General features: G+C 46.3%; 14 protein-coding genes across 14 annotated transcripts, besides 38 other annotated features; all 14 read left to right on the top strand.

Annotated features, from left to right (window-relative positions):
• Tc00.1047053506933.107 (hypothetical protein, conserved) lies at positions 1-807 on the top strand (the record flags this gene model as incomplete). Its single annotated transcript, XM_806926.1, has 1 exon — positions 1-807. A coding segment is annotated over one exon (807 nt), but the record flags the coding sequence as incomplete, so codon positions are not given.
• Positions 1-3053: a sequence feature (heterozygous, non-Esmeraldo-like haplotype).
• Positions 850-884: a microsatellite.
• Positions 977-1017: a microsatellite.
• Positions 1016-1038: a microsatellite.
• On the top strand, positions 1069-2919 carry Tc00.1047053506933.98 (dual specificity protein phosphatase, putative; the record flags this gene model as incomplete). The annotated part of the gene is made up of 1 exon (XM_806925.1): positions 1069-2919. The coding sequence occupies one exon, from the start codon at positions 1069-1071 to the stop codon at positions 2917-2919; it is 1851 nt and encodes a 616-aa protein (XP_812018.1).
• Positions 3054-3171: a sequence feature (areas merged during assembly that could not be assigned to a particular haplotype. This can correspond to areas where the two haplotypes were merged or to regions with more than two copies in the genome that were merged during assembly.).
• Tc00.1047053506933.89 (calmodulin, putative) lies at positions 3102-3566 on the top strand (the record flags this gene model as incomplete). The annotated part of the gene is made up of 1 exon (XM_806924.1): positions 3102-3566. The coding sequence occupies one exon, from the start codon at positions 3102-3104 to the stop codon at positions 3564-3566; it is 465 nt and encodes a 154-aa protein (XP_812017.1).
• Positions 3172-6187: a sequence feature (areas merged during assembly that could not be assigned to a particular haplotype. This can correspond to areas where the two haplotypes were merged or to regions with more than two copies in the genome that were merged during assembly.).
• Positions 3843-4292, top strand: Tc00.1047053506933.80 (RNA polymerase B subunit RPB8, putative; the record flags this gene model as incomplete). The annotated part of the gene is made up of 1 exon (XM_806921.1): positions 3843-4292. One exon carries the CDS (start codon positions 3843-3845, stop codon positions 4290-4292), a length of 450 nt encoding a protein of 149 aa, XP_812014.1.
• Positions 4410-4429: a microsatellite.
• Positions 4508-4536: a microsatellite.
• On the top strand, positions 4677-5927 carry Tc00.1047053506933.70 (hypothetical protein, conserved; the record flags this gene model as incomplete). Its single annotated transcript, XM_806920.1, has 1 exon — positions 4677-5927. One exon carries the CDS (start codon positions 4677-4679, stop codon positions 5925-5927), a length of 1251 nt encoding a protein of 416 aa, XP_812013.1.
• Positions 6188-6230: a sequence feature (areas merged during assembly that could not be assigned to a particular haplotype. This can correspond to areas where the two haplotypes were merged or to regions with more than two copies in the genome that were merged during assembly.).
• Positions 6231-7164: a sequence feature (areas merged during assembly that could not be assigned to a particular haplotype. This can correspond to areas where the two haplotypes were merged or to regions with more than two copies in the genome that were merged during assembly.).
• Positions 6669-6718: a sequence feature (A-rich).
• Positions 6851-6891: a sequence feature (A-rich).
• On the top strand, positions 7001-7429 carry Tc00.1047053506933.60 (mitochondrial RNA binding protein, putative; the record flags this gene model as incomplete). Its single annotated transcript, XM_806919.1, has 1 exon — positions 7001-7429. The coding sequence occupies one exon, from the start codon at positions 7001-7003 to the stop codon at positions 7427-7429; it is 429 nt and encodes a 142-aa protein (XP_812012.1).
• Positions 7165-7314: a sequence feature (areas merged during assembly that could not be assigned to a particular haplotype. This can correspond to areas where the two haplotypes were merged or to regions with more than two copies in the genome that were merged during assembly.).
• Positions 7311-7382: a microsatellite.
• Positions 7315-22935: a sequence feature (areas merged during assembly that could not be assigned to a particular haplotype. This can correspond to areas where the two haplotypes were merged or to regions with more than two copies in the genome that were merged during assembly.).
• Positions 7883-7987: a sequence feature (T-rich).
• Tc00.1047053506933.50 (hypothetical protein, conserved) lies at positions 8315-9619 on the top strand (the record flags this gene model as incomplete). Its single annotated transcript, XM_806918.1, has 1 exon — positions 8315-9619. The coding sequence occupies one exon, from the start codon at positions 8315-8317 to the stop codon at positions 9617-9619; it is 1305 nt and encodes a 434-aa protein (XP_812011.1).
• Positions 9640-9665: a sequence feature (AT_rich).
• Positions 9752-9781: a microsatellite.
• Positions 10229-10258: a microsatellite.
• Positions 10588-10613: a sequence feature (AT_rich).
• On the top strand, positions 10848-11360 carry Tc00.1047053506933.46 (hypothetical protein, conserved; the record flags this gene model as incomplete). The annotated part of the gene is made up of 1 exon (XM_806923.1): positions 10848-11360. One exon carries the CDS (start codon positions 10848-10850, stop codon positions 11358-11360), a length of 513 nt encoding a protein of 170 aa, XP_812016.1.
• Positions 11430-11466: a microsatellite.
• Positions 11664-13439, top strand: Tc00.1047053506933.43 (hypothetical protein, conserved; the record flags this gene model as incomplete). The annotated part of the gene is made up of 1 exon (XM_806922.1): positions 11664-13439. The coding sequence occupies one exon, from the start codon at positions 11664-11666 to the stop codon at positions 13437-13439; it is 1776 nt and encodes a 591-aa protein (XP_812015.1).
• Positions 13586-13632: a sequence feature (A-rich).
• Tc00.1047053506933.40 (minichromosome maintenance (MCM) complex subunit, putative) lies at positions 13913-16774 on the top strand (the record flags this gene model as incomplete). Its single annotated transcript, XM_806917.1, has 1 exon — positions 13913-16774. The coding sequence occupies one exon, from the start codon at positions 13913-13915 to the stop codon at positions 16772-16774; it is 2862 nt and encodes a 953-aa protein (XP_812010.1).
• Positions 17847-17871: a microsatellite.
• Tc00.1047053506933.30 (hypothetical protein, conserved) lies at positions 17947-19395 on the top strand (the record flags this gene model as incomplete). The annotated part of the gene is made up of 1 exon (XM_806916.1): positions 17947-19395. One exon carries the CDS (start codon positions 17947-17949, stop codon positions 19393-19395), a length of 1449 nt encoding a protein of 482 aa, XP_812009.1.
• Positions 19804-19837: a microsatellite.
• Positions 19974-20525, top strand: Tc00.1047053506933.24 (hypothetical protein, conserved; the record flags this gene model as incomplete). Its single annotated transcript, XM_806927.1, has 1 exon — positions 19974-20525. The coding sequence occupies one exon, from the start codon at positions 19974-19976 to the stop codon at positions 20523-20525; it is 552 nt and encodes a 183-aa protein (XP_812020.1).
• Positions 21148-21169: a sequence feature (AT_rich).
• Positions 21224-21253: a sequence feature (AT_rich).
• On the top strand, positions 21258-23648 carry Tc00.1047053506933.20 (ribonucleoside-diphosphate reductase large chain, putative; the record flags this gene model as incomplete). Its single annotated transcript, XM_806915.1, has 1 exon — positions 21258-23648. The coding sequence occupies one exon, from the start codon at positions 21258-21260 to the stop codon at positions 23646-23648; it is 2391 nt and encodes a 796-aa protein (XP_812008.1).
• Positions 22936-23487: a sequence feature (areas merged during assembly that could not be assigned to a particular haplotype. This can correspond to areas where the two haplotypes were merged or to regions with more than two copies in the genome that were merged during assembly.).
• Positions 23488-23572: a sequence feature (haploid, Esmeraldo-like haplotype).
• Positions 23573-23629: a sequence feature (haploid, non-Esmeraldo-like haplotype).
• Positions 23630-26861: a sequence feature (heterozygous, non-Esmeraldo-like haplotype).
• Positions 23840-23860: a microsatellite.
• Positions 24083-24114: a sequence feature (AT_rich).
• Positions 24166-24188: a microsatellite.
• Positions 24267-24306: a sequence feature (A-rich).
• Positions 24382-24415: a microsatellite.
• Positions 24497-24520: a sequence feature (AT_rich).
• Positions 24586-24632: a microsatellite.
• Positions 24717-24762: a sequence feature (A-rich).
• Positions 24914-25693, top strand: Tc00.1047053506933.10 (hypothetical protein, conserved; the record flags this gene model as incomplete). The annotated part of the gene is made up of 1 exon (XM_806914.1): positions 24914-25693. The coding sequence occupies one exon, from the start codon at positions 24914-24916 to the stop codon at positions 25691-25693; it is 780 nt and encodes a 259-aa protein (XP_812007.1).

The raw sequence follows: 26861 nt of genomic DNA, 5'->3' as shown, positions 1-26861 counted from the left end.
ACTCTTTCACATTATGAATTTTCCAGGCACTTACTTCTTTTGATAAAAAAATGGGGACGTCGTAGCGGGGTTATTAATTCGATGGATGGTCTTCTTGCGAGTTACGCCCTAACTGTTATGTGTGCTCATTTCTTGATTAAGGTTGGTAAACTACCCAAAGTATCCACGCTACGTTCCACAGATGAACCACAGCTTCTTCCATTTTTTCCGGAGTATCGTCCACTAAATGATGGTAAAGGTTTGGATGTTGCAGAGCTTGGTTTTTTGACTGCAGCCTTTTTTGAGTACTATGGTCATATCTTTGATTACGAAAAAAATGTTGTTTGCACGACGAATATGAATCTTCTTAAGAAAACGATGCGCTGGGAAAAATCCCCCGGTTTGGAAACTGGACGACCACCATTTTTTGAGTTTGCCATTAAGGATCCATATGGTTTGGATAATATAGGAAGAAACCTTGACAGAGAAGCCACAGAATACGTTAAAGATGCTCACATTGTCGCCCTAAAGTATATTCTTGATGAAAGAAACGACCCCGAGTTCACTATCAATAATATCACGCAATCCCCACCACGACCACAATGGAAGGATCGCACGTTGGCATCAAGGGGTATTGCCTCTTCAAATTGCTCGCCTGACCAACTAGAGGCTCATCACATGCTAAAACGGATGGAGTTTCATGAGCGCAGAAAGGCCATGGAACGTTTTGGTCAACGAACTGTAAGAAGCACAGAGCAGCAGCGTGTTGTATCAAGCGTTGCTAATGACGTTCTTGGTTGGATACGTGGCGACGACTCGCAACAATAAAAATGGCAAAAAGGTGGTAATTTTCAGCATTTGTAATGTTGCTTATTATTATTATTATTATTATTATTATTATTATTTTCAAATGTATTGCGCTTCTGCAATCATTTTTTAAAGAAAAGATCGTAGAAACTTAATATAAAGTATTTATTTGCTTTACTGTTTATTATAATTTTTTTCTGCTTTTTTTTTTTTTTTTTTTTTTTTTTTTTTGTTGTTGTTGTTGTTGTTGTTTTTTGCCTTTTTTATCAGGTTTAATTCAGCATGTGTGATGTCCTCAAGAAAATCCAGTGGTCTCCACAGCAGAGAATTGTCTCGAGTGTAGAAACAACCTCTACAGAAACCGATATTTCATGGCTAAAATTAAGTAATATTTTTGAGGGACTCTTTGTAACATGTGAGGAGACCATATGTAATCGTTTTTTTGCTCAGGAGAATGGAATTTCTCTTATTTTAACTCTAAATGGGAGTGATTATGTAGCACCCTATAGAGTGTATGAGTATTCTTCAGATTTACAGCGGTGTGTCTATAACAAATTGTCGTCATTTGACGCTTTTGTGACCCAAATTGATCATTACATTTCCAAAGAAATCCCTGAGGAGATTCAGTTGCGGAAGGTTTTTATTCGCTCCGTTTCTGCTGAAGATAGTCCGGCGTATGACATTAGTCGTCATTTTTCCGAATTGTGTACGCTTATTGAGCTTGTTATGTTAAGTCGGACAAAATTTAAAAATTGTCCTTCGTCTTTACATGCCGTGGTTGTACATTGTCTTGTGGGGGTGAGTCGCTCTGTTTCAGTTGTTATGGCCTATATTATGAAACGAACTGGATGCTCCAAAAATGAAGCGCTCTTACTGGTGAAAAATGCCCGTCCCATGGCAAATCCTAACCCTGGTTTTCATTCCCAGCTTTTATATTGGGAAGAAGGAGGTTTTTATCGGGTAGTAGACAGTTTGACCGCCTCTCTTACCGCCAATGAATTGAGACAAGATGGTGCGCTGGAAACATACATGGAAAAATACTTCCCCTTACTTATTCGTGTTAACAGGTTCGTGTGTGACAGAGAATTTTTTGCCCTTGTCATAGCTGAAGCAGGTCTTGGTGAAGACAGCATTCGTTATGTCTTGGAGAAAGTTTATAGATATATTGCGTTCGCTATAGCGGATGAGTTGTATGTCGATATTCCTGCATTCTTTGATAATATTTGCGAAACAAATGCGAGTTTTGCTCGTTTCCTTCCAACTTTATTTGTTCATACTGAGGAAAGGACAGGTTACTATTTTGATGATTTGTTGTATTACGAATTTTGCAAAAATCTTGCTAGCGTGGGGGATACAGGTAAATCCTTCATTATTGTGAAGGCGTTTTGCTCTTTTTTCGAGGCCATAGGATCAAAACATTTTTTGAACAACCCGGGGGGGCGTCCGCAAACTCTTGATTCTTTTGGGAAAGTGGTTGGGACGCCTTACGAGGAATTAAGTTTGACATTCCCTTTCCTTCCCTTTTTGGCACCTTTTGCGGCAGGATTTGTTCCGCAGCAACAACTTGAGGCTTTGGGAAAAGAAAAATGGACCACACAAGTGATGGAACGTAACCTGTCTGATCTGTTGTCACTTTTTCAAGAAAATTTTCTTTTAACGACTTTTAAAACTGGAATATCTCCTGATACTTTTTCAGCGGTGGGCCGCTGGCATGCGAATTCACGCCTTCTTTTTTTGGAGTCCGATATGGAGGTGAAAGTGTTGGAAAGTGTGGAAAGAGGCTCCACGTTGTCGGATGCTGTAAGCCCTTACCTGCACTTAGATCATTTAGATCAAAATTCTTGTTTGACCTGGATGCGCAAGGTCACCGGTGCAGTCATAGGGACACGATTTTTTTATGATGCTGTAGACCGCTATTTTAATGCTCAATTTAGAGATAGCATTTCGGATGATACAGCGTATTTGATGGCCGATAAGTTTGCACCGTGGGAAGAAATTTTTAAAATAATACAATCTGCAGGTGAATTGTATGCCAAAAAATGTGGTGGAGAGTCTCCTGCCCTTTTGGCATGGATACGAGAGGAGTTGAGACCATTGGTTTCAATTGGCGTCGTCTCCATCCCCTCACCGTAAGGACTGAGAACCATATTTGTTTGCTCTTATCAGTGTGATCATTGTGCTCATTTTTTTTTTTTTTTTCACTCTAACCTCATGCTCTATATAATTAGGATTTGGTGACGATCAACTTTGGTAGCTTTCGTTTATTCTTCTTGCTCTTTATCTCTTTTACGATTATAAAAAGTAGTTTATTAGAGATGGCAAGCGCTTTTGATGAGATTACTCGTCAATTTTTAAAGCGTAACTATGACGTGTTTGATCGAGATAAAATTGGGCGCGTACCTATTTCGGATCTTATTACTCTCTTGCAGGTCTGTGGAGCCACACCCTCTGAATTAGATGTGGAGAGCTGGAAAAAAGAAGCGGATCCTGACGGACGCGGATCCATGAATTTTGAAGGCTTTTGTCGCGTTATGATGATTGCCTTTCAAAACATGAAGACTTCGAGAGATCTTAGGGCGGCATTTGAAGGACTGGATCCGGAAGGCAAAGGGCTCTTGTCTCAAAATGAACTTCGCTATTATTTGACCACTTATGGCGACCGCTTAAGTACAGAGGAAATGAACGAGTTTGTTGAAGAGATGCGGTCTGAGATGGACATGGAAGGCAACTTTGTCGTTACAGATCTCGTCTACAAGATGACCCCGGAAATGTTTCGTTGACGCTGGAGAATGATGACTTCTCTCATTCGTAAACATGTGTATAACTCGCCGGAGTTTTATGTATTTTTGTTGTTCTTTGGTGTTGATTGGGTGAAAGTATCTCCCGCTGCGCTGTCTGAATTTATTTGTTATGTTGTTGAATCCGCTTTTTTTTTGTTGCAATTTTATTTATTTCATTTACTTTATTTTCCTTCCTTGCTTTCTAACTGTGTATTATGTGTTGGACGTCTTTTTGTTTGTTTGTTTTTGTGTGTTTGTGTGTGCCTCAAGTTAATAATGGTGGCCGTACCCGTTATTCTTGAGGACACATTCACGGTTACGGCCCTCAATCCGGACGGAGTTGTCTACATTAAGGTGTCGCGAATTCAGTGCAAAAATGAGCGCGGGAATATCACTATCACATCGGATATAAACACCGAAGAGTTTCCGGTGAGTCTAGATGATCGTCTCACCATCATGCTGGCGAACTCCATTGAATTATCCGGACAGTCTGGGGCAAAACATTATGACCAGAGCGTTTACCACCGCGAGACACGCTTGCAGGATTGCGACTACGCCATGCATGGTCGTGTGTACGGCCATGAGGTGGATGAGAGTAGCTTGGATGTTAAGGTACACATCAGCTGTGGTGGACTTTTGACGCAAGTTATCGGCACACCGCAGAGCTTGCGGGATATTCACTATAATAGCGATGTATACATCTTGATAAAACGCGTTGGAAAATGAAATCAAGGAGACCATGCTCTGTTTGGGGATATTGGCGGTCGTCCGTGAGGGTGTTTCATTAACCAAAAAAAAAAAAACATCCATGCATCGACGTACGTGAGATAAATATATTAAGAGTTATTTATTTATTTATTTATAAATCAAATAGAAGCTTGAAAAGAAAGAACGAGAAGAGCTTATTATATGTCCCCTCTTTCTCTCTCTTTCTCCCTTTCTATATATATATATATATATATATATATATTCATTTATTCATTTGTGTGCCCTTTTTAAAATCTTTTTTTGGACGTTGTTACTTTTTTTTTTTTTTTTCCTGCTTTGGTATTGTGTTTTTGATACGCGGTTCGATGTGTTTTCCTCCGCTTTAGCCTCGAAAAAACGACTATGCGGCGTTCCAGAAACGCGGTCTTTATTTCTTTGTACGGAGTGTTTTTACACCATCAACGGTGTTCCAACAGGGATGTCAGGGAACCCTATCGTCGTCGCTCTTCTGATCCAAAAACCATCAGGGAGAAGGGAGATTTTCAGAGAGACATGAAGTTTTCCAAGCAGCGTCCTCTCCCGACTGCCCCATGGCTCCAGGACAAGAAGCGAACCTACATGGATGATGCCGAACGTTTGTATGGGCGGAAAGAGACCTGGTGCAACGTGAAGGATGAGGCATTGCGTGAAAAGTTGGCATCTTTGTTACAAGACTACTTAAAAGACATGATTGACGCGACGAGGCTCGACATTCGTGATGCAAAGAAGTATATGCGGCTCTGCGAACAAATGGATGCCGAATACCGTAGTTACGTGGCAGCAGCGACTTTTTCCTCACCACACCTTCTTCGTTCTTGGGCATTGACTGTATGCCAAAAGGATGAAAAGGAAAGCCGCATGCTGTCTGCATTGGGCGATTCTCAAGAAGGCAGTTTGTCAAGGGAAGATGATGTTATGGATCCGCTAAGAGAAGAGGAAGAGGGAGATGGAGCCAATGAAGAAGAACACCAGGAGACGCGTCTAACAAGAAAGAGGTTTTTAGAATCTCGACGTCGCCAAGGTGAGGAAGCCACGCTGGAGAATACACCCGCCACCATGGACCTTTTGAACGGAGAGAGGCAAAACGCTCCCTATTCGGCATTTCCGTTTTTGCGCCAACGGGCAATGGAGAACGAAACAACATTAGACCCTTCTTTGGTTGATTGGACAGCGAAGTATTTCCCGGAGGATGACGACCGCACCTTCTCATCTCCACCCAAGCTGCACGGGGATGCAGAGGAGGGTGAGCCAAGCACTGGCTCATCAAGCACACAGGTTTCTGCAGGGAATAATGATTTCTCGTCTCCCAAACCGAATGCACGTCGTCGCTTGCAGCGCTCTTTAAGGCTCCATCAAGACATGCATCGCCCTACATTTGACGCGGAGGGGGTCTTTTATCGTGTTCGTCGACAAGGCAATGACGATGATCGCGCGTCAAAGCCGCGAGAGGTCCGTGGTTCCGATGCAAGCATCGACAGAGACAGTGAAATGGTTAAGGTGCCATGGGAAACGGTGGTGAAGGCGAAGGAGCAAGGCTATTCTGTGGATATATTACGCGCAAAAGAGCGACTCATGCGTCTTTCAAGAGGCGAGGATCCAAAGACCATTCCGTGATTGTTTTTTTCTATGTCCTTCTTATCAACTGCCTTATTTTTGGGGAGTTGCTTTTGTTATTGTTGTTATTCTCTGTCCATGTGGTGTGTGTTCTTGCTGTGCGAAAAGGATTAGTGGGTGAGATATGGTGAGATAAATTTCTTAATCTTTTACTTCTTCGTCTGGGACGTGTGTCAGGGATGTGGACACTTGACGAGTGAGTATGGTAGGGACAAGCCTGAGAGGTCAAGTTGTTAAGTGTAGCGCAGATCTTGGTGTTGGCATCATTAAACCATTTCTTCATTGTGTTGCCGCTGTGAATTCGTGCGAGGGAGAATTGCTGGACGTGAAACCAACCGATCGCATCGTGTTTTTTCTAAAGGACGTACAGATGAAATGCGTAAAGCAAAGCTTGTATACCGAAACCCAGAAACGATTAGCTGCGGTGATTCCCATCATACATACGGGTACTGAAGTTAGCTTTATGTTGGGGCAACACGCTTTCTCAGAGAGGGACCTCATCATGGGCGCACGTCAGGGTATCCAGGCAAAAAAAATCACAATAAATGGGACATCACGAGACACTTCTTCACATTGTATGAGCAACCTCGAATGGCTGAAGTGGAGAGAGGAGCAAAGACAGTTGGAGGAGCTGCTTCAAACGAGGGGACGGACAGATGCCCGTACTCCCCATTGTGTCGGGTTGGACTTGCTCAGCGTCATGCCCATTGACTTCTGAGACGATGAAAAGGGCACTGACGTTTTTTATTTTATTTTTTACCTTAATTTTTGTTGTTGTTGTTTTGTTTGTTGTCTTAAGAAGACCGAAAAGAGCAGCAAAAGGAGGGAAGGAACCGATATCCTCCACAGAAGGTACACACATACACGCACGTACATATGTGTCTCCGCATTTTCTCTCTGGCCGAACATTTGGGGTGGCCAAATTCCTTTTTTTCTTTTTTTTTGTTCCTTTTTCTCATTTTTTCCACCAAGACCGGGCACCAAAGGAGGAGCATCAATTAATACAAAAAGAAAAGAGCAAAAAGAAAAGGGAGTTTTATCCGCCACACTTGAAATAAGCTAACGACTTCTCCATGTTTCGTGTCTCTCAAATCAGTCGTATGACGCCATGCGGCGTACTTTACAACAAGGGAAAGGTAATATCATGGATGTCCGGGCGCGGCTTTGGCTTCATTGAGGACGACACGGACAAGAAGCAGCACTTTGTCCACTTCTCCGCTCTCCAAACTGAAACGGGTGGTTTTCGCTCTCTCACCGTAGGCCAGGAGGTGGAGTTCGAGGTTGCCTCGCAGGACGGGCGCACCCGTGCGGAAAATGTGACCGCGCCAGGGGGATCCAAATTGCCATCCGGTCCCCGACCTCCTGAGGGGATGGGCCGCGGACGCGGTGGTGGTGGTCGTGGCCGCGGTGGCGGTGGTCGAGGCTTTGGTGGCAGTGGAGGCCGAGGGGGTGGTGAAAACTACCAAGGCAGGGGCAACCAGAGTCTCAGCGATGACTTCTAAATCAAATTGGAGGAAAAGAAGAAGAAATGAACAGGCGTGTGATGTGCACTTTAGTTATGCAACAAGGGGTGGTGGGGGATAATAACCTGTAATGGGATTATGCATGTTCAGGGAGTGTCTGAGGCGTAAGAGCGGTGTGGAAATGCAAGCACTGTGCGAAGATGAGCCAAAAGCCCCAGAGAAAAGGTAACGATAATAATATAAGCACATGAAGAATGAGAATAAAATGGGCAAAGGCACAAAAATTAAATTAAATAAACAACAACAAAAAAGCGTGCGTCATTTGATAAAAAGAGAATGGGGTGTGGATCTAAATTGCACCCGTTCCTGCCGTATTCAAATTTTTCAAAGTTGTTTGTATCGCTCGCACAAGCAAGAAGGGAAGACGCAAACGCCTGCGCAAAGAGACACATGTGGGGATTTCGAGGCAAAAAGCAACCAATGCAACTCCCGAAAGAATGGAGAGGGAAAAGAAAAAGAGAGAGACAAAGATAAAGGGGATTAAAAAAAAAAAAAAGAATAAGAAGCGAATTGAGGGAATCAGAACAGAAACAAAAAAGCCCCTGATGCCTCCGTAGTAGCCACGTTAGAGAGGAAGAATGGCCTCATCTCTTAACGATATAAACCGATTTCTTTCACTTCAGGTTGGGGTTGGCGTTTTGTTTTGCCTTTTTTCATTTATTTTGTATTCCCTCAACTACCGTTGTTTTTTAAAGCTTGTTATTTATTTATTTATTTTTGTTTGTTTTGTTTTTTTCTTCTCTGTGCAACCCCTCCTTCTCCTCCTCCTGTCAGGTACTTTAGACAAGTATCTCCAACCTACGCACGAAAATAACTGAATAAAAAAAAAACTTATTTTGTTTGGATTGGGATAATTTCAAGGAGATGGACAAAGTGGAATCGCATGGTGCTGACAAATGTATGTGCAGTTGTGCCATGTGTAGGCTCACGTGCTACATTTCTGCTGCGTACGGAAACCAGAGAAGGGCATCTACACATGTGTTGCTTGCTCGCCCATCGCCTTTTTACGCGGCAACAGGAGGCATGCCTCCGCCATTACAACCATTGGATGCGACCCCTCACCAGCATGAGACGCGTGTGTGTCCAGTTTACGAGTCCTACGGTTTTTGTCCTTTTGTTAGCGTCTGTTTTTTACCTCATGTTGCTGGCGCTGAACCCCTAGTGAAGCCAGCGACCAACGCTAACGAAGAATTTGACCGTCTTGTCGCAAAGGTACGTGTGGAGGAGGATCAGGAAATATGGAGCTGTGCTGTATGCGGTTATGACGGCATCGATGAGAATAGTCAAAGTAAGGTTGGCGAAATGTACTACTACCGTCAGTGCCCTTGTTGCTCCTTGATGTGCTACTTTCCACATCTCGTGTATTTAGTTGAGGCTGTGCTTCAAGAAAGTGGTGATGACTACCAGACGTATAAAACCGTGATTGATCGTTATCGAGAGGCAATACCTGATATATTAAAGATACCCCTCACATACGAAGCGCACCGTATCGCCTCTATGGCGTTTGCCTGGAGTCTAGTTTCACCTAAGTGCGTGAAAGATGCACTGGATGCTGCGTATAGAGCGCTACCTGAGATGAGCGCACTTGTTAGCATTGGTAGTGGCACCGGCTACATAGAGCACATCTTCAACCGAGTTGCAAATGGGGTGGCGGCTGTTCCAAAGGATCCGGATCCATCGCTGGGTCCTTCCTCCTTTGAAGGTGTACATGCCTCTTTTTATCCACATAAAAAATTGCCTATCTTTGCCTTTGATGAAGTTGCATTAAACTGTCCCTACAGTGTTGCGGTTTCACTAGGTGGCCCAGCGTCGCTTCTCTCTCTGAAATGCTCGACATCCGTTTTGCTTTTGTGTTGGCCGCCTTTTGGTTCACCTCAAGAGGAGCAAAGTTCTATGGGCTTTGAGGCGCTGGAGTACTTTACACAGGCAGGTGGACAGATTGTAATCTACATTGGAGACGTGGCATCCACAGGGGACTGGCGTTTTCACGAGCTACTCTACACGCATTACAAGCTCCTCAAGGATTACCCGGTTCGTCGTGAGCTCCGTCGATGGTACCCTCAAGAAATGGGTCTTATTTACGCAGGAAACGACACCATCGGTGTATACAAAGTGAGAAACCAACCATTACCTTCTCCACAGTGGCAATGGGGAAACTGCACTGCTTGATTTACTCAGCCCAGACGTACTTTATTTATTTTATTTTATTTTTTTTGAAGAGAGATTGTGTGAGAGCAAACAAAAGGGAGGGGAGGAATCCATTAGGCCAGCATGCGTCTGGCAGACACACCCAATGAGAGGAATAATACTAATAATAATAATAATAATAATGGTCGTACCTTCTTCTCGTATTGTTTGCACTGCGTGCGTCGTGAGAAAGGAAGTGCGTTTATGGGCGAGTTCGTGTCTCGCGCACTGCCCACGAAGCGCCCCAGACCTTTTGGGGTGGATTGGGTCGCCGGCACAAGGGCCTTTAGGGGTTTTGCGCAACGGAGTGGTTCAACGGCATTTTTTTGTTTGACTCTCGTCCAGCGACCAGCCACCACGTGGGCGGCATCCCTCGAGGAAATGCCGTCAAGCAAAGGGGCACTGCGAGGAGGAGTGCAGGAGGCGGGTGAAGAGCGCTTTCCACAACTCCACCCTTATTTCGTCAGTAATTCATGATGATGATGATGATGGATAGTGCGGGGTCGTCTTGGACTCCCTATTGGCAAATAAAAAAATATGCACGTGATCATAGAGGCAACACGAAGAAAATACATCATGTTTCTCTCTCGCTTTTTTTTTTTTTTTTCTTTTTTTTTTTTTGTGCGTGTGAGGGGGGGGGGAATTAAGGCATGGAATGTTCTTATTTATTATTACTATTTTTATGATGCATATTTCAATTTTGGGGGGGATTTTTTAGAAGGAAGAGCTAACCTTTGCTAAAAACGGTTGTACGCATGTTGTTTTTTTTAAAGCATGAGCGCAAAAACCTCTAACCAGTGCTTCCATGAAAAGATGGTTGTTGGCCTACTTTTGCCTTGTTTTGCTTTGCTGCGGGAAGTGGGGAGCGAATGAGTGTGGATTCTCTTGGTTGTTGTTTCCTTCCTTTCGTATTTTGACGTACTGTTGCCATAACCACTAAGTTGTAGATGTATTTTTATATTTATATATAAATATAGCTATTGCTGTGTTTAGGCGTGTTACTATGGTTTTGTGCTCGTCAGTCATTGCAATTGGTTTCAGAGCAAAATACCTTTGCTTTTTCCATTTGTTTTTGTTTTTCTTTATACACCTATTTGGACGCCCAAATGCGTGTATTTTTAAATCATCAAATTGGTGGGAAATGGGAAGATTCGAATTAGTGACAAAATTCCGCGAGCTGTGGATTTGTGATTTTTTATTGTAATGTGTGATGAATCAGTTTGAGTTATTTGTGGCAAGTTCAGAGAGTGCCAGATCTGATGCCTGGCGTTACCTTCGACGTCTTAGAGAGTTGGACAACAGAATCGATGAGAACATGCAGCGTCTCCGCGAGATAGCAGAGACTGTGGTGAAACCCACCGTTACGCAAAGAACTGAAGAAAGAAAGAGGAAGAATGGCTTACCGCACGGGAATGAGAAACGAGGGCGCTCACCTCCAGGAACTGTGACGAGTGGAGCTTTTTTTAGGGGGCATGGTGAGGATGAGGATGACGTGTCCTCGGAAACCTCTGTTGTGTTATTAGAGCCGAGTGAGGCCAAGCTACGTGTGGAGTATCGCGCTTGTCGGCATCGCGTTTTGAGGTATGCGTTGGAACGGGAGGCAGTGGCGGAGGAACTTAAGGCGTGTGGAAGTGAAATGAAAAAGTGTCTCGCGGTTCGTATGGCCAAACTGCGGCAGACGTTGCGTGGGGTCGAATACTCCTCTCCGGGTACTTCATCCTAGTTGCTGCTATCGATGGCGTGGTGAGGCCGTGCATAGGGAAAATGACAATAGGTAACCGTCCCCTGTGTGTATTATTATTATTATTGTTGTTGTTATTATTATTATTGGTGACAAGATTTTTAAACGTGTTTTGCGTCTTATCTGCAATGTCATCTCTTTTTGTTGTTGTTGTTTTGCTTGCATTCTCCTGTTGTGCTATTTTCCACCGGATGCATGTTGTCTGCGTTGGATGGTACCCGTGAAAAGGGCAAAAAAAGTAAAGGAGCAGCTTTTTCTCTTCAGTGCGCTGCTCAGGGGAACGTCATGGCCACAATCCGGCGGAAGGCACCTCGCCTGTTCACTGGTGCTGTTTTTACAGAGGAGATCAGTCGTGGTCTCATGACTTTTTCAGATCGTCACAACTTGACGAGTGATGTATGGGTGCCGAAAAAGTTGGTGGGGAAGATGAAGGCAGGAGCCACTCTTTTGCCAAATGCGATTCTTTGTGACGTGTCACTGATTCCAGGCTGCGGGGCTGTCGATCTTAAAACCATTGGCTTTGAACGTGTTTTGGTAAACGCTGCACACACAACGGATGTGGAGTTTTTTGAAGGCTACAGGAACGATATTTTGAATGGCTTGGCTGGAGCGCTTCCACTGACGGTGACAGGAGCTCCACATCGCGATGTTCGCCTTGCCTCACTTGCCGTTGATGGGAGCCAGCGGGGGTTTCAAAGCCCCTACTGGCTAAGACTTTGGGGGAGAAGGCGTCAATGGGTGAACGCTGAGGAAACCCCTTTCCCAGGACGCCTGAATCCCACAGACTGTACTTCATATGAACCTCACACCTTCACAAACCAGCTGTTTTCTCGAGCGGTTGTCCGGTTGATGCGACGAAGGGCTTCTCGCTATGGGTACGTCTCACGCACTTGGATAACACTAAAAGAAGGTGAGGCGCATGGGACTCAACTTGATGCCGAACGGATAAAGGACGGCCCACCGATATTTGTATCACAGTTTTCCGGAAGCGGTCAAGTACAGGCTGTGGAATTCTTCTGTGCCGATCAGTTTGAGGATTGCACCGTGTTTCCCACTCAGAGGGAAATCGATCTGGCAGCTAGCGGAGTTTTCATTGGGGCAGAAAAGGTGCGCGGATACCCTTTGTTGGCTTCCCTCGCGGTGGAATCATCTTCATCTGACAGACATCGTCGCATGGCAGAGGAGACGGCAAAACTGTCTGATCCCGTGGTGTTTGGTGCCACACGCGCTCTTGAGCCCCAATTTTTAGGTTCAGAATTTAAAGAATCTCTTCGGAAGTTTTCGCTTCTCCGTGGGTTTTCGAAGCCTCACTTTTTTTTTCACACCGCAGAAACCGCGAAATACTTGCGACTGAAGCCACAAGAGCAAGGCATATTGTACAACCCACCCGCGACCTCCATTGGGCCCCGTCCTGAGCAGAGCCGCCATTGTGCTTTTAACGTGCAACAGTTTGAGGAGCCGGCCGTAGTGGAGGAAATTATATTTAGGACTCCAACCTTCTTCTTAACTCAGGTGCCAATCGCAGGACCGATGGTAGTGGAATGCGCACGGGCACAATGCAGAAACCGGGAGTATTCGCAAATGTGGTTACCGGCTCGTGCATTGGACTACCTTGCTGGAGCGTGGGCAATTTCCCCAGGAGCCGTTGTAGTGCCGAGGGATGAGACGTTACTTGCGTTCTCTCCCAAGATGTACAACGCTTCGGAAGTGAGTATTCCATCCGAGGCACTGGAATGGTGGCCAAACTACAAGCCCCACAACATGCACAACAATTTGTACAGGGGTCAAGTGAGAATGCTGCTTTCGTTGCGCGCATGGGAGCGACAGTATAAATCCCCCTTGTGGATCACACAAAAATTGATGTCTCGTTTGGGAATAACAACAAAACGACAGACTCGATGGAAACTTTTTCTCACAGGAAAGCCGTTTGAAAAGCCCCCTACCGTTCTTATAGACGATGATGAATACACAAACATGGAGGAGATCAAAAACCCTGACGTACTTATGGCAAGCATGTCTAACGCAGACAGCGACATTAACGTGTTGGCGAAGAAAGGTTAGTGTGAAATTTGATCTCTTTTATATCAATGATATGCGTGTACTTTTTCCGCTGTGCGTGTATGTGTGGGAGGGGGAGATATTTCTCAGAAAAGCTTTTGGCAAATTCAATCGAAGAAAAGATTTTGTCGCAATAATAATTATTATTATTTTTTGTTATTGCTCTTTCTTTTTCTTTTTCTTTTTTTTTTTTTTTAGTTTGTTAATTTCTGGGAGTTGTGGTGCTCTCTTTTATCCCTTTTTTTTTGTTTGTTTGTTTCTTTTTGGGGTTGGATTTGCATCGTGGGTGAGTAAATGAAAAAGAATTGGAGCGTGCCTTGTTTGTTCCTTCGTTTCAGTGCATTTCCGTGTGGGCCTCACCCTATTCTTTTGTCTCCCCACCCCTTTTTTTTTTTTTGCTTGTTTGCTTCTATGCCGTCAGCGGCCGATCACACGGGAGCGGGGCATTTTTTTTTTTTTGCGCAAGACGCACTTGCATGTCGCCTCATCGAAAGCGTCCACGCGAGGAGAAACGAACACGTCACACACACGAAAGTGATGACGATAGGGATGGGGAGGATGAGGAGGAGCTCGGCGAAGACCTCTTTGGGGAGAACTACGAACGGGACTATCTTAACCCGGAGGACGAGAGCGAGCTCGCAGAGGACGACGTCGCGGACGATGACGATTGGATCGATGATACCAGTGACGTGTCAGTCATCTCAGAATCCGGTCGCCTGGCAGTAGATGCGCTGTTGGACAGGCGAAAAGAGATGGAGCAGCGGCTTCGTGAGGAACAACGCGAGCTTGAAAAAGGTGTGTTTAGTGACGTGGACGACGAGGAGTCGGTCATCAGTGCGGAAAGTGATTACTACAATGCCGCCGATCCCGACGATGACGGTGGGGAGGAAGATGAGGCGGGGCGAAATAGAGTTGGTCTCAACAATGGTGAGGATGGGGATACGGACTATACTGGGGGCAATAAAGATGATGGTGTGTATGTTCGTGGTGACATGGAGGCAATGGACTTTGATTGGCGTCGACCGCAGTGTGATTTGATAGAGTGGCTTGCACAGGAGCTTCCTCGAAGGGTCGTTAAAAACCGCATCTATAACTTCTACTTGAACTACGTGGAGAATGGCGTCAGTGTGTACGAACAAAAGGTGAATTTGATGACGCGGGAAAACGAACAGAGTTTCGAACTGAGTTACAGTCACTTGGGACGTGCCTATGACTCGGTGTTGGCACTGTGGTTAGTGGATGTCCCCGATCTCATGATTGAATTATTAGAGGATGCTGCAAATTACTTCGTATTTCGTTTGTTCCCACATTACCAGAAAGTGCATCGGCGTATTTTAGTCCGAATTTGTGATTTGCCGCTTTGCGACCCTATTCGTGACTTTCGTCAAATTCACATGAATGTTTTGGTGCGCGTGGAGGGTGTGGTGATTCGACGGTCCCCTGTTTATCCCCAGATGCAGGCAGTTCGCTACGACTGTGTTCGCTGCAGTTACATTATTGGACCCATTTATCAACGGGGCGACAAGGAGCAGCGTGTGAGCATGTGCCCGAGCTGCCATAGTAAAGGGCCATTTCGTGTCAACATGACACTCACCGAATACCGTAACCATCAAACAGTTTTGCTGCAGGAATCTCCGGGAAAGGTACCGCCTGGTCGTCTCCCACGAAGTTTGGAGGTGATACTCACAAATGATCTTATTGATCGCGCCAATCCTGGGGAGGAGGTAGACGTCACTGGCATTTACCGGAATAATTTTGATCCGCTTTTGAACAGTCGTCAAGGGTTCCCTGTGTTTACGACCGTACTGCATGCCAACAACGTGGTACGTCGCAGTGCGGAGGTGGGGAGTTTTAGGCTTCCCGATGACGAAAGAGCTCGAATCATGGAATTGGCAAAGCATCCAAATCTGAAGCGCAAGATGCTCCGCTCTATCGCACCAAGTATTCACGGTCGCGATGACATAAAGCTTGGTTTGCTTCTCGCCATGCTTGGTGGTGTGCCGAAGGATGTGGGCGGGGACCAGTCGCACCGTATTCGTGGCGATATCAATGTGTTGCTTGTTGGAGACCCGGGGTGCGCCAAGTCCCAGTTCTTGAAATTTGTGGAGAAGACGGCGAACCGTGCTGTGTTCACAACAGGACGGGGTTCGACTGCGGTGGGTCTCACAGCCTCCGTGCACAAGGACAGTGTGACGGGAGATTTTGTGCTGGAAGGTGGGGCGCTTGTCATTGCAGACCGTGGCATCTGTCTGATTGACGAGTTTGACAAGATGTCTGACCAGGATCGAACTTCCATCCACGAGGCGATGGAGCAGCAGACGATATCTGTTGCTCGTGGTGGTATCGTCACGACACTCTCGGCGCGGTGCAGCATTGCAGCAGCAGCAAATCCAATAGGTGGGCGCTACGATCCGTCGTTGTCGTTTGATGCAAACGTGAACCTTACGACGCCGATTCTCTCACGTTTTGACTTGCTGTTTGTTGTTAGGGACGAAGTTAATGTGGAGCTTGACGAAAAATTGGCGACTTTTATATGTCACTCTCACATCCGCAATCATCCTCGCTCCCAGGAAGAGAACAAACGCACTGAGCGAGAGTTGCATCAGCAATTATCGAGGCTTCGTTACGCCCTGGAGAATGCATCGACGGAGGAGGAGCGTCACGTCATTGAGGGGCAGTTGCAAGAACTGCGCCATCATCTTCAGGAGAAGCCGCGGGAGGAGGATGAAGACCCGTCGAGCAACAAGCCACTGCCCCAGCCACTTCTGCGGAAGTACATACTGTACGCCAAGGCACACTGCCACCCGCGCGTCTCAAACATTGACGCAAACACCATCGCACGGCTTTACACGGAGCTGCGGCAGGAGTCGAAACACGGCGGCGTGGCAATCACCGTTCGTCACATGGAGTCTGTGATTCGTCTTGCGGAGGCGCATGCGCGGCTTTACCTCCGCGATTTTGTCCGTGACGAGGACGTCAACGCTGCCATCTCTCTCTTTTTGCGCTGTTTTATCCAGACGCAGAAATACAGTCTGCGTAGCGCGATGGAAAATCGCTTTCGGAAATACCTGGACTCCGAGATGGAGCCAATTCCACTTATCCAGCACCACATTAGGGTGGCGGTGCACTCCATCCGCGCCTTTGAGCGGCAAATTTCCGGCGGAGTGGAACCAACCAAAGTGCGGATCGACGTCGCTCAACTGGAGCACTGCACGGCGAACATATCGAGAGAAGCCCTTAACACCTTTTTTGAATCCGAGGAGTTTAAGAAGGATTACAAATTAATTTGTGACCCCGCTACAGGGGCAAGACTTCAGATAGAGCACTCGTTGGTGTGACTTGTGTTGTTGTTTTCCTTTTTGTTTTTTTGTGTCTCTCGACGAATGAAAATGAAAAGGAGGTGAGGCGGGGGAGACGCCTTTTGGTGCAAAACTTCCTTTTTGTTGTTGTGGCATTTTTTGTGTGTGTGATTTTTTACTCCTTCACATGTTGGCTTTATGAATCGCGGTTTCCGTGTGTGTACCTTGTGGGTACGAGGCCATCAGGCCGTACTGTGTCGTTACTCCTTCCTCTTTTTTTCCCTTTCTCTCTCTCGTTTCTTCCTTCACGGTTTCTTGCTTGGGATCAGGGAAGGCAAGGTGCCGTGTTTCTGTGACCGGTTTTCATGTCTGTATGATGTACATTCCCGTCATGATGTCCCCAGAGGTGGCGAAGGCCCCTAATGCCGCGGTGAATTCAGCGAGGAGCTCCATTTTTCCTCCCCGACGCACGCAGCCAAGAGAGTGTTTACAGCAACCACCTCAATGCATGCGAGAGCGCGTCCCAGAGAAATTTTCTTTGCCAACATCGTCGCCATCGCCCACCGTTACGGTGTCACCTGCAACGCCTCACATGGCACGGCTGTTAGGTTTATCATCAAAATTTCAAAAATGTTCCGATGATGCGACTGTGGGGGACATACATCAGCTTCTGTTTAGCCATTCTTCCTGTCGGCCGGCAGAGAGACATTCATTGAGATTGTCGTCATACATCGAATCTGGCCAATCAACGCAGCAACACCGGAAGGAGAGCCTGCACGGGTTATTGAAGGGCGAAAAATGTCTTGTGGACGACGAGAATTTTGTTAAAGAAAAGGACAACATCGCCTTGGTGGAAAATGATGGAAATTCCGTTCTGTTTCATGTGAAGTGTACAAACTGCGCTTCCGATGAGCGTATACTTATCGATATAAACACGCCGACCGTATCCTACTGCCCATTTTGCGGTTTTCCTCAGCCGTAAAAGAAGAACAACAACAACAAAATATAGGGGCTATTGTTGATTCTTTTAGAGCTTTAAAGATGGGCTGCGTCGCGGCACATGTGCTTGCTGCATTGAAACACAATGCACATGTATGTACGCATGTCTGTATTTTTTTTTTTTATTTTTTTTTTTTGGCTCTTGTTTTAGTTGCAACCGAGAGGGTCTTTCATTGGAGTTGTCACATTTATTGCAATAAAACAGGCATTAAATGAATGCCATCAAACTTTTGACGGGGTACCTACTGGTTTCTTTTGAGGAACTGGGGATTGTTGGGTCTCTGTTTCTCGCGGCAGCGGGAGCTGTGGTGGTATGTGCGTGGACCGCCTGGTGGCTGCGACCGCGCCATTCGGTTGCGTCTTCTGAAGAGGTCAAATTTGACAAGGATGTTGGAGAGGCCGCATTAACAGGAAAATCAGAGACAGCAGAAGCCCCAGCAAGAAGGAAGGAAGCAAAAGCACGGTCCGATAAGGATCCCACCGGTAGAATGACTGCACCTGGAGAGCCGAAAAGGGAAGACTCTATACAACCTACTTCTGTCCTGCGTGGATATCCAGAAGTGGACTCCATCATGGTTTCACCATGTCAACGTTACCTATTTATTCATTGCCGTAGCAAACGTAGGGCGCGGTTGTATCCACAGAACAGGAATCGTGCCTTCATGGAACGTGGGAAGGAATTACAGGAGAAGCACTTTGTTTCTGTTGATGAGGCAGTAATTTCTGCTACTGGAGGCGACGCGAAGGTGGAGTTGTATGCTGCTGCCTTTTCCTACGACGGCGAAAGGATTATGATCAGCGAGAGGAACAGTGATACTTTTTTTCTCTTTTCTATTGGCACAAAGTGTCAGTTGACCCTGCAGTCGTCATGTAAGTTGCCCCATCGTAGGCTAGTCTCGACTCTACCGCCGTGGGGGGTGGCCGGCGCGGCCTATGACCTCATTGTTATGACGTACGACAATGGCTGTGAAGTGGAGGTCTTTAGTCTTCAGTCGAAGGAATTTCTCGGAAAGGCGAAGTTCAAGGTGGGAAATGCCTTGGCCTGGGCGCAGCGAGACCTCACCATTGCCGCGGCTGGGTCATTTCTTAAGGAACCGCGGGTGGCGACGTTGCAGGTGCGCCCTAATGGAAACGGGATCCAACTACTAAATAGCGTGAACGTGGAGGAAATTGCGAAGGTGCGTGTCTCTGCATTGTGTCTCACCTCCAAAAACGTTCCGGCGTTTAACACACGCGAGTATCTGATAGCCTTCACGGAAGAAGGTGTCGGATACATTTACGACATTGAGCTGATGACAGTAAACTCCAAAACAGAGCGTTCATTGTCCCTTGTGGGCCGCTTCGAGGATGACTCGTTTGCTGGATACGACGCTGCGTGTCCTGTTCGCATGACATTTTGCATCTACGGTACCTCGCATCACGAGCGTTTGGCTGTTGCGCTTTTCCGGGGCAGCAGCTTAACGGTTTACCGCCAAACTTCTGTGTATGGTAAATCCGATGAGCTCTTTACGATGGAGCCTGTTATGATGCTGCGTCATTGTCACGGGGGTGGTGGAGTAGAGCAGGTGGTGTTTGTCCAGAACGGGGAGGGGCTTGCAACGAGCGGTCGTGCAGACGGCAGGCATATTTGTCTTTGGGCCCTTCCGCCGCTCCCCAATTAATGATGCATGCACACCACTAAGTTTGAAATGCATTTGAATACATCGAGGAGGACAAATGAGGGAAAAAGAGGGAATAAGGGGAAGTGGGTGTTTGCGTGTGTGTGTAAAAAATCTGTGCGGATAGGGAAGCCGCATTGAAACCTTTGGCCAGACTGAGAAGCAACGTTTTGTTGTTGTTGTTTGTTGCACCGAGTATTATTTATTCTTTTTTCTTAATTTTCTCCACCATTTGGTTGCGTTAGTAGAGAGCAAGAGGGCCAGCGACTCTCAACAAAAGGAAAGTGAGTCCATAGAACGCACACACACAAAAGGAGAATTTGACCAATTATAAGAAGAAAAGACACGCAATTTTTTCTTTTGTGTGCCGTAGACCTTTTTTGATTGTGTGCGCCTGTTGGGCGTTGTTGCTTTCTTTTTTTTTTTTTTTTTTTTTTGTTTGTTTGGCGTGCTTCGTACTGCACGTGTAAGGGCGTTTTTTGGTAAAGGGTCTAAAGTGCTTCTTGCAGGCCCTCTGTAAGAGTGATTTTGGGCTTGAAAAGGGGTGAGTGAGAGCGAACTGGAGTTTTTTTAGCTGGTGCATGCAACGCTCAATAGACAGGCCGTTGGGGCGTGGTGGTAATGAGGCGAGAGATAAGCGTCCGCGAAAGCACATCTCCTTTGCCCGTGATGGTGTCAAAGTTTGCTTTGTCAAGCCGCCTCCTCGCTCTATGAATCACTGCTACTGGTTTACGGAGACGGAGTTAGTTGCAAAGAAGGGGCTGTTTTTTGAGGTTGAGCCTGACATTGATGTCTCCGTGGACGTCATGTGTCGTATGCAGCTAACGAGTGTGGCGTCGCAGCCGTGGAAATATCCCCGTTTATTCTCAAAGGGTGGTGGTGCCGGGGAGAAACGGCCCAAAGGCAGGAGTAGCGAGAGGGTTTTCCTGGAGATTAAGGCAACTCCCTCACTTGGGTCTATCGGTGTGTCTCGGCGTGCCTCGCGGTGGTTAACTGTGGCCTCCGTGGAGGAGGGACAGCTCGAAAAAGTGCGTGTCATTCTGCCCGCCGGTAGTTACGCACTGCGTTGCGTAGGACCGAGGCCAGTGCAGGTCTTTGCGCAGGTCTGGGACGTGGAGACACGGCTGGACTAGGAGCTCCGAGGGGAGCGGTGGGTGGAAAGTCCGATCTCAGCGGCCGGCATTTCACATGGGCCCCGCCTCCTCTCTGTGTAAGTGAATACCCCTGTGTGGTGTGGGTGGGTGGGTGTGGGGACCGGAGCCGTCCCTGGGGAGAAGTCACAGACAGAAGGAGGAGGGGGGACGAGAAGAGGAAGAACGAAAGAATGAGGGAGGAGGGGACTTCTCCCAATCGTAGACGAAATGGGGGTTGTTTTGATCCAACACAGCGAATAAAACAAACAAACAAAGAAAAAAAAAGGAAAAAGAGGGGGAAATAAAATGTGTTTGCGTGATTGCCGCGTAGGGGCCTCGGGGATGTTTGGCGTCTTTTTTCCCCTTGCGTGGTTGCGGCGTGTCGGAGAGCTCGACGCGCCTGTCGCTTCAGCGGAATCATACATAATTGCCAAATTGGGCAGACACATGTGTGGAGCATGCATACTCCTGTTGTTTTTTTTTTTTTTGTGTTTGTTTGTTTTTCTGTATTTTAATTTCTGTGTCCGCGTTCAAACAATGGGGCCATTTGGCTTCCTTATCTATTGCATGTATTTCCTTCCTGCGAGCTGTCTTTGGGTGGCGTAAAAGGGGAGCATCGCACAAAATTTTTTTTAAAAATTTAAGTTTTTGAAGAGCGTCTACATCTATAAATATACATATATACATTGTTTGCGTGGTTTTTTTTTTTTTTTTTTAATTTAAAAATAGGGAATGTTAGCGACGGATTTGACGGTGAGGAAGCGTGACGGCTCCCTGCAGAGTTTTGATGCCAATAAGCTCTTTGCACGTATCGAGCGTGTGTCCCATGGACTGGACCCGAATTACGTGGATGTTAAGATTTTGACGGAGATAGTAGTGGGGGGCGTACATGACGAAATCTCCACCGTTGAACTGGACAAGCTCATTGCGGAGACTGCGGCCTACTCGGTGACAAAACACCCGGACTATGGTCTTATGGGTGGTCGTCTTTGTGTGACGGCACTGCATAAGACAACTTCAGCGTCCGTGCTGGAAACATTTTCTATTCTTCACAAACACAAGATTCACGATACAGGTCGTGCGGCTCCTCTTTTGTCGGATGAAGTGTGGGAAGTCGTTCAACGGCACCATGAGCAACTTCAGCGTATGGTGAATTATGACCGAGACATGCGATTTGAGTTCTTTGGTTATAAAACACTTGAACGGTCATACTTGCTGCGGGTGGACAGAGGACGTGGCGAAAGGGAAATTGCTGAGCGTCCGCAGCAAATGTTTTTGCGCGTCGCTCTTGGTATTCACGGTGAAGATATGGAGCGCGTAAAGGAGACATATGACCATATGTCTCTTGGGGACTTCACACATGCCACACCGACATTATTCAATGCCGGAACGCCTTTTCCTCAAATGAGTTCTTGTTTTCTTGTTGCCATGCGGGAGGACAGTATTGAGGGGATTTATGATACATTGAAGCAATGCGCCGTTATAAGTAAATCAGCTGGTGGCATTGGCGTCCACGTGCACAATATCCGCTGTTCCGGGAGCTACATTGCTGGGACAAATGGCCAGTCAAACGGACTTGTACCGATGCTACGTGTTTGGAATAACACGGCGCGCTATGTAGATCAGGGGGGTGGCAAGCGTAAAGGCGCCTTTGCCATCTACTTAGAGCCTTGGCATGGTGATATATTTAATTTTCTTCTTTTGAAGAAAAATACGGGTAAGGAAGACCATAGGGCGCGAGATTTGTTTTACGCTCTTTGGATTCCTGACCTATTCATGGAGCGTGTGAAGAGCGGAGGCAAGTGGACGCTGATGGACCCGCATACGGCGCCAGGACTGAGTGACTGCTATGGTGATGATTTTAAAAAGTTATACGAGGGGTATGAAAGGGAGAATCGAGGCGTCAAGACCGTGCAGGCCCAATCCCTGTGGTTTGCCATACTCGAATCGCAGATGGAAACGGGCGTCCCTTTCATGCTTTACAAGGACGCATGTAACCGTAAATCAAATCAGAAGAATGTTGGAGTCATCAAGTGCTCGAACCTTTGCACAGAGATTATAGAGTATACATCAAGGGATGAGGTCGCGGTGTGCAACCTTGCCTCCATTGCACTTCCACGCTTTGTGGATAAGGAGAGAAGAATTTACGACCACCAGCGGCTGTATGAGGTCACGAAAATTGTCACAAAAAATCTTAATCGAGTGATCGATCGTAACCATTATCCTGTACCCGAGTCGCGCCGAAGCAACGAGCTCAATCGTCCCATTGGAATTGGCGTGCAAGGAATGGCGGATACTTTTATCCTGATGCGGCTACCATTCACATGCCAGGAGGCGAGGACTTTGAATGAAGATATTTTTGAAACGATTTACTACGGTGCTGTGGAGGCGAGCGTGGAACTCGCGGAAGTGGAGGGGCCCTATGCGCGGTTTGCAGGCAGTCCCGCGTCGCAAGGCCAGCTACAGTTTGATCTGTGGGAGCAGAAACCGCGAAGTGGCCGCTGGGATTGGGATGCATTGAAGAAGCGTATGATGAAAAGTGGCATGCGGAATTCGTTACTGTTGGCTCCAATGCCCACTGCATCCACTTCGCAGATACTTGGGAACAATGAGTGCTTTGAGCCATTTACCTCAAATATCTACGTGCGCCGAGTGCTGAGTGGTGAGTTTCCTGTGGTTAACAAGTACCTTGTGATGGATCTCATTAAGCGGGGTCTGTGGAACGAAGAGATGCGCAATCAGATCATTGCCTACAATGGCTCGGTGCAAAATATTAGGGGCATTCCAAATGACCTCAAGGAGCTGTATCGTGTTGTGTGGGAGATTCGGCAGAAGGATCTCATCGAGATGGCTGTGGACCGTGGCAAGTTCATTGACCAGAGTCAAAGCTTGAATCTATTTTTGGAAAATCCAACTTCCAGCCAGCTGACATCCATGCACTTTTTTGCCTGGGAACGTGGCCTAAAGACGGGCATGTATTACTTACGGAGCAAACCGGCTGCGGATGCAATCAAATTTACCGTTGATCCAAATACCTTAAAGGGACTTGTGAAGGAAGATGATCGAAAACAAGTATCCTCCGCGACACCGAGTAATGAGGATTGCTTGAACTGTGGCTCGTGAGTAAAGCCTGCCGGTTGTGGCTCATGCCTTTTCTCTGCACACCTGATGGAACTCAAAGGAATTATGACTTGAAAAGATGTGGTTTTCTTCGCACTGGTTCTTGAGAACCCTCATCACGGGGCTAAAATAAAGAGGCTTTTTTCCCCCTTTCCGTTTCTGTTTCTCTCTCCCTCTGTGTGTCTGTGTGTGCCTTTTTTTTTTTTTTTTTTTTTCATAGAACCTTCTTTTGGATCCTTTTATCGCTTGTGTGTAGGCGTTGGGCGTGTGACATTTCGGACCCACCCTGTGACGGCGCATGTCCCCCCTTTTGGAAGTCAACGCCGCACCCGAAGCGTGACACGAGCGAGTGGCGTAAAAACGAACGCTGTTGTGTTCTCTCCTTCCAAAGAGGGGGTGACGCCGAGAGTTGGGGAGAGGAATAAAGAAAAGAAAAGAAATAAAATAATATACATTTATATTTATAAAACTAAACGTGAGACGTGGCAATACCGATATGATTGCCGGTTATCCATAGACGTATATATATATATATATATATATTCGGTTACAATGAGCCGCTCCCCAACGTGGCACTGTGACTGCAGCCATTACGCAATAAGATACATATATATTTGGGTATCTTTGTTTTTTGTTTGTTTTCTGTTTTTTGTTTTTTTTTCACAAACGCTGTAAAGACGCACACGCAAAAAAAAAAAAAAAAATTGTCGCAGCATCGAAAAGGGAGCATTTATAATTTTCTTTTTTTTTTTTTTTTTATTATCTTTTTTGGTATTTTTTAAATTGTTTTTGTTTGTTTGTTGAATGGAGAGTTGGGCGGATACAAATTTTGAGAGGTGAACAGACGGCGCATTTTATTAATTATTATTATTATTGTTATAGAAACGCTTCATTGCCATTTGATTTTTTTTCTTTTTTTGATTTGGATGGTTTTTGTGTTTATACACATACATATATACATATAAATATATATATGTGTGTGTGTATTCCTTTGCAGGAAGTTGGGGATTCTCTGTTGCCGTGCTGTGACCTTTCTTTCTTCAGATTGTAATGTGTGTACATGTTGCGTGCTTCTTTTATTTTTCTACTTGTTTTCTTTTTTCTTTTTTTTTTTTTTCCGAAACTTCTGCCTACACTTTGATGTGTGTGTCTGTCGCTGCCACAATGAAGATTTGTACGGTGGGGCTGGAGGAGGCGCGGCGAATATTAAAGGTGGAAGGGGGAAAAGGGGGGACGGACGGAAGTAGCGGAGTGGTGAGGCATGCTGGATGGCGGATAGTATCAAGGCACTTGAGGATGAGCTGAATCGCCAGCTGGAGATCCTCGCGGAGGAGCGCAAGGGTCTGAGAGCGCTTCAACGAAAGATGAACCGCGCTGCGGGTGGGCCCAATGAGGGCGATGAGGACAGTAGAGGACGGCAACTCCTGACGGCCAACAAGAAACTCCGTCAGGACCTCGAGAGGTTGAAACGCGAGGGTGCCGTGCCCGAAAGCAGCCCGCAGTTGATTGGCGTACGAAACAAGATTGCCGCTGCCTGGAAGGAGGTGGACGAGGTGGAGCAGGAAGTGGACACCCTGCTGTTGCTGCTGCGTGATAGAAAAAAGGTACTGGAAAGAGAACGCAAATGCAATCGCTCCGTCGACGTCCTTCGGGGGAGGCAGCGGGAGGAGCAACAAAGTCTTCGCGCGAAGATGAAGGAACTTGAGGCCAAGCTCAAAAGATTAGAGAAGAGAGATGTCATGCTACGCAATCGCTTTACGCAACTGCAAAACCAGGTCTTGTTGAATGTAACCGAAAAGGACGCTACCGCATTGAGGAAAAAGCACAAGCAACAGATGAGAACAATCGGCAAGCTTCAGAAACGGCGAGAGGAGCAGGCATCTTCTTGGATCAAAGTGCTGGAAAATGATGGTCAACGCCTTACCATTAGGGAGAAAATGGCAAAGTCCCAAATGGAGAAGGAAATTGCGGAGCTGCAGGCACTCGTGTTAGAACGCAACGAGGAGATTGCCCAGCTAAGGCACCGCCTGGCCAAAAGCTTTTTTTAACACGTTTGATATGTTTTTTTTGTTGTTTTTGGGAAGGAGGGTTGTTGTTGCCTGTCCTTCCCCGCTTCTTGAAGAAAGAGAGAGGAATACACCGCGGATATTTATGTGCATTATTCCAGAGCCGTACTTTTGGTTTTGCTTTTTTTATGTGTCTCTGTTTTCTTTTTCCTGCCTGCACTTGTATGTTAATTTATTCCAACCAGCACCGTGCTTGTGTTTGTTTTGGCTTTGCAGTGGCTTTTTTTTTGTTTTTTTCTTCTTTTTCTTCTGCCACTGCTTCCCATTGGGCCTATTATTATTAAGTGTTACGTGTGTCTGTTTGTGTGTATATATGAGCGAGGTCTTTTTATCCGTACGTTGTAATGGCAGTGTGGTGCTGCAGAGGTGGATTGTTCCCATATGTATTTTTTTCCTTGTTTTTTTTTTTTTTGTGTGTGTGTGCGAGCCTTTCTTGTGTAGAAGAATGTGGTTATGCTTCGAGTCCCACAGTGTTGTCGCTATACGTGTGCTATTCCTTTCTTTGTCTTTTCCCATGTATGTATATATTGTGTGCGCTTCTTTTTTTTTCTCCCTGTTTTTTGGCCTGCACTGCACATACACATACATACATATATATGCTCTTTGGGGTACGAAAGTGAAATAAAGAGGGAGGGGGCATTGTACGGCGAGTATTGTTTGTATACCTGAAGTATCTGCAGGTCTATCTTTCTTCACGTGGATAGAGAGGTAGAGAGACCTTCTGGAGGAAGGAGGCGGAGGAAGAGAACCTGTCGAACAAGGAAGCCAAAAGAGGCAAACAAACAAACAAAAACAAAAGAAAAAGAGAAGAAGAGACGCATCATTTTATTGTGTCTTGGATGTATTATAGAGAAATGGCTAAGTCTTCACCCACGTCGGTTTGTCACATTTCACTAACGAATGGTGAGGATATAACGGAGGCCTCTCGTCACTGCATAACAAAGCCATCGGGGCTTTCATTATTTCATCACAGGGACGAGTCAACGACTTGCGCCTCTCCACGAGCTGAAAATGGCTGCAAAATTGCAACAACTCGGCAATTGACCTTGATAGAACGTCGTGAAAAGAAACATTACAGCACTAGTTTTCCAAGCCTGAGTGCAGAAACGTTACTGGATGATCCCGTGACGCCGTTGCAGGGGATGCTGCT

This window comes from Trypanosoma cruzi, genomic scaffold (genome assembly GCF_000209065.1).
Source record: "Trypanosoma cruzi strain CL Brener 1047053517069 genomic scaffold, whole genome shotgun sequence".
Taxonomy (NCBI): Eukaryota; Euglenozoa; class Kinetoplastea; order Trypanosomatida; family Trypanosomatidae; genus Trypanosoma; species Trypanosoma cruzi.
Note: the sequence above shows the minus strand (reverse complement) of the source record. Positions and strands in the feature narration are given on the sequence as shown.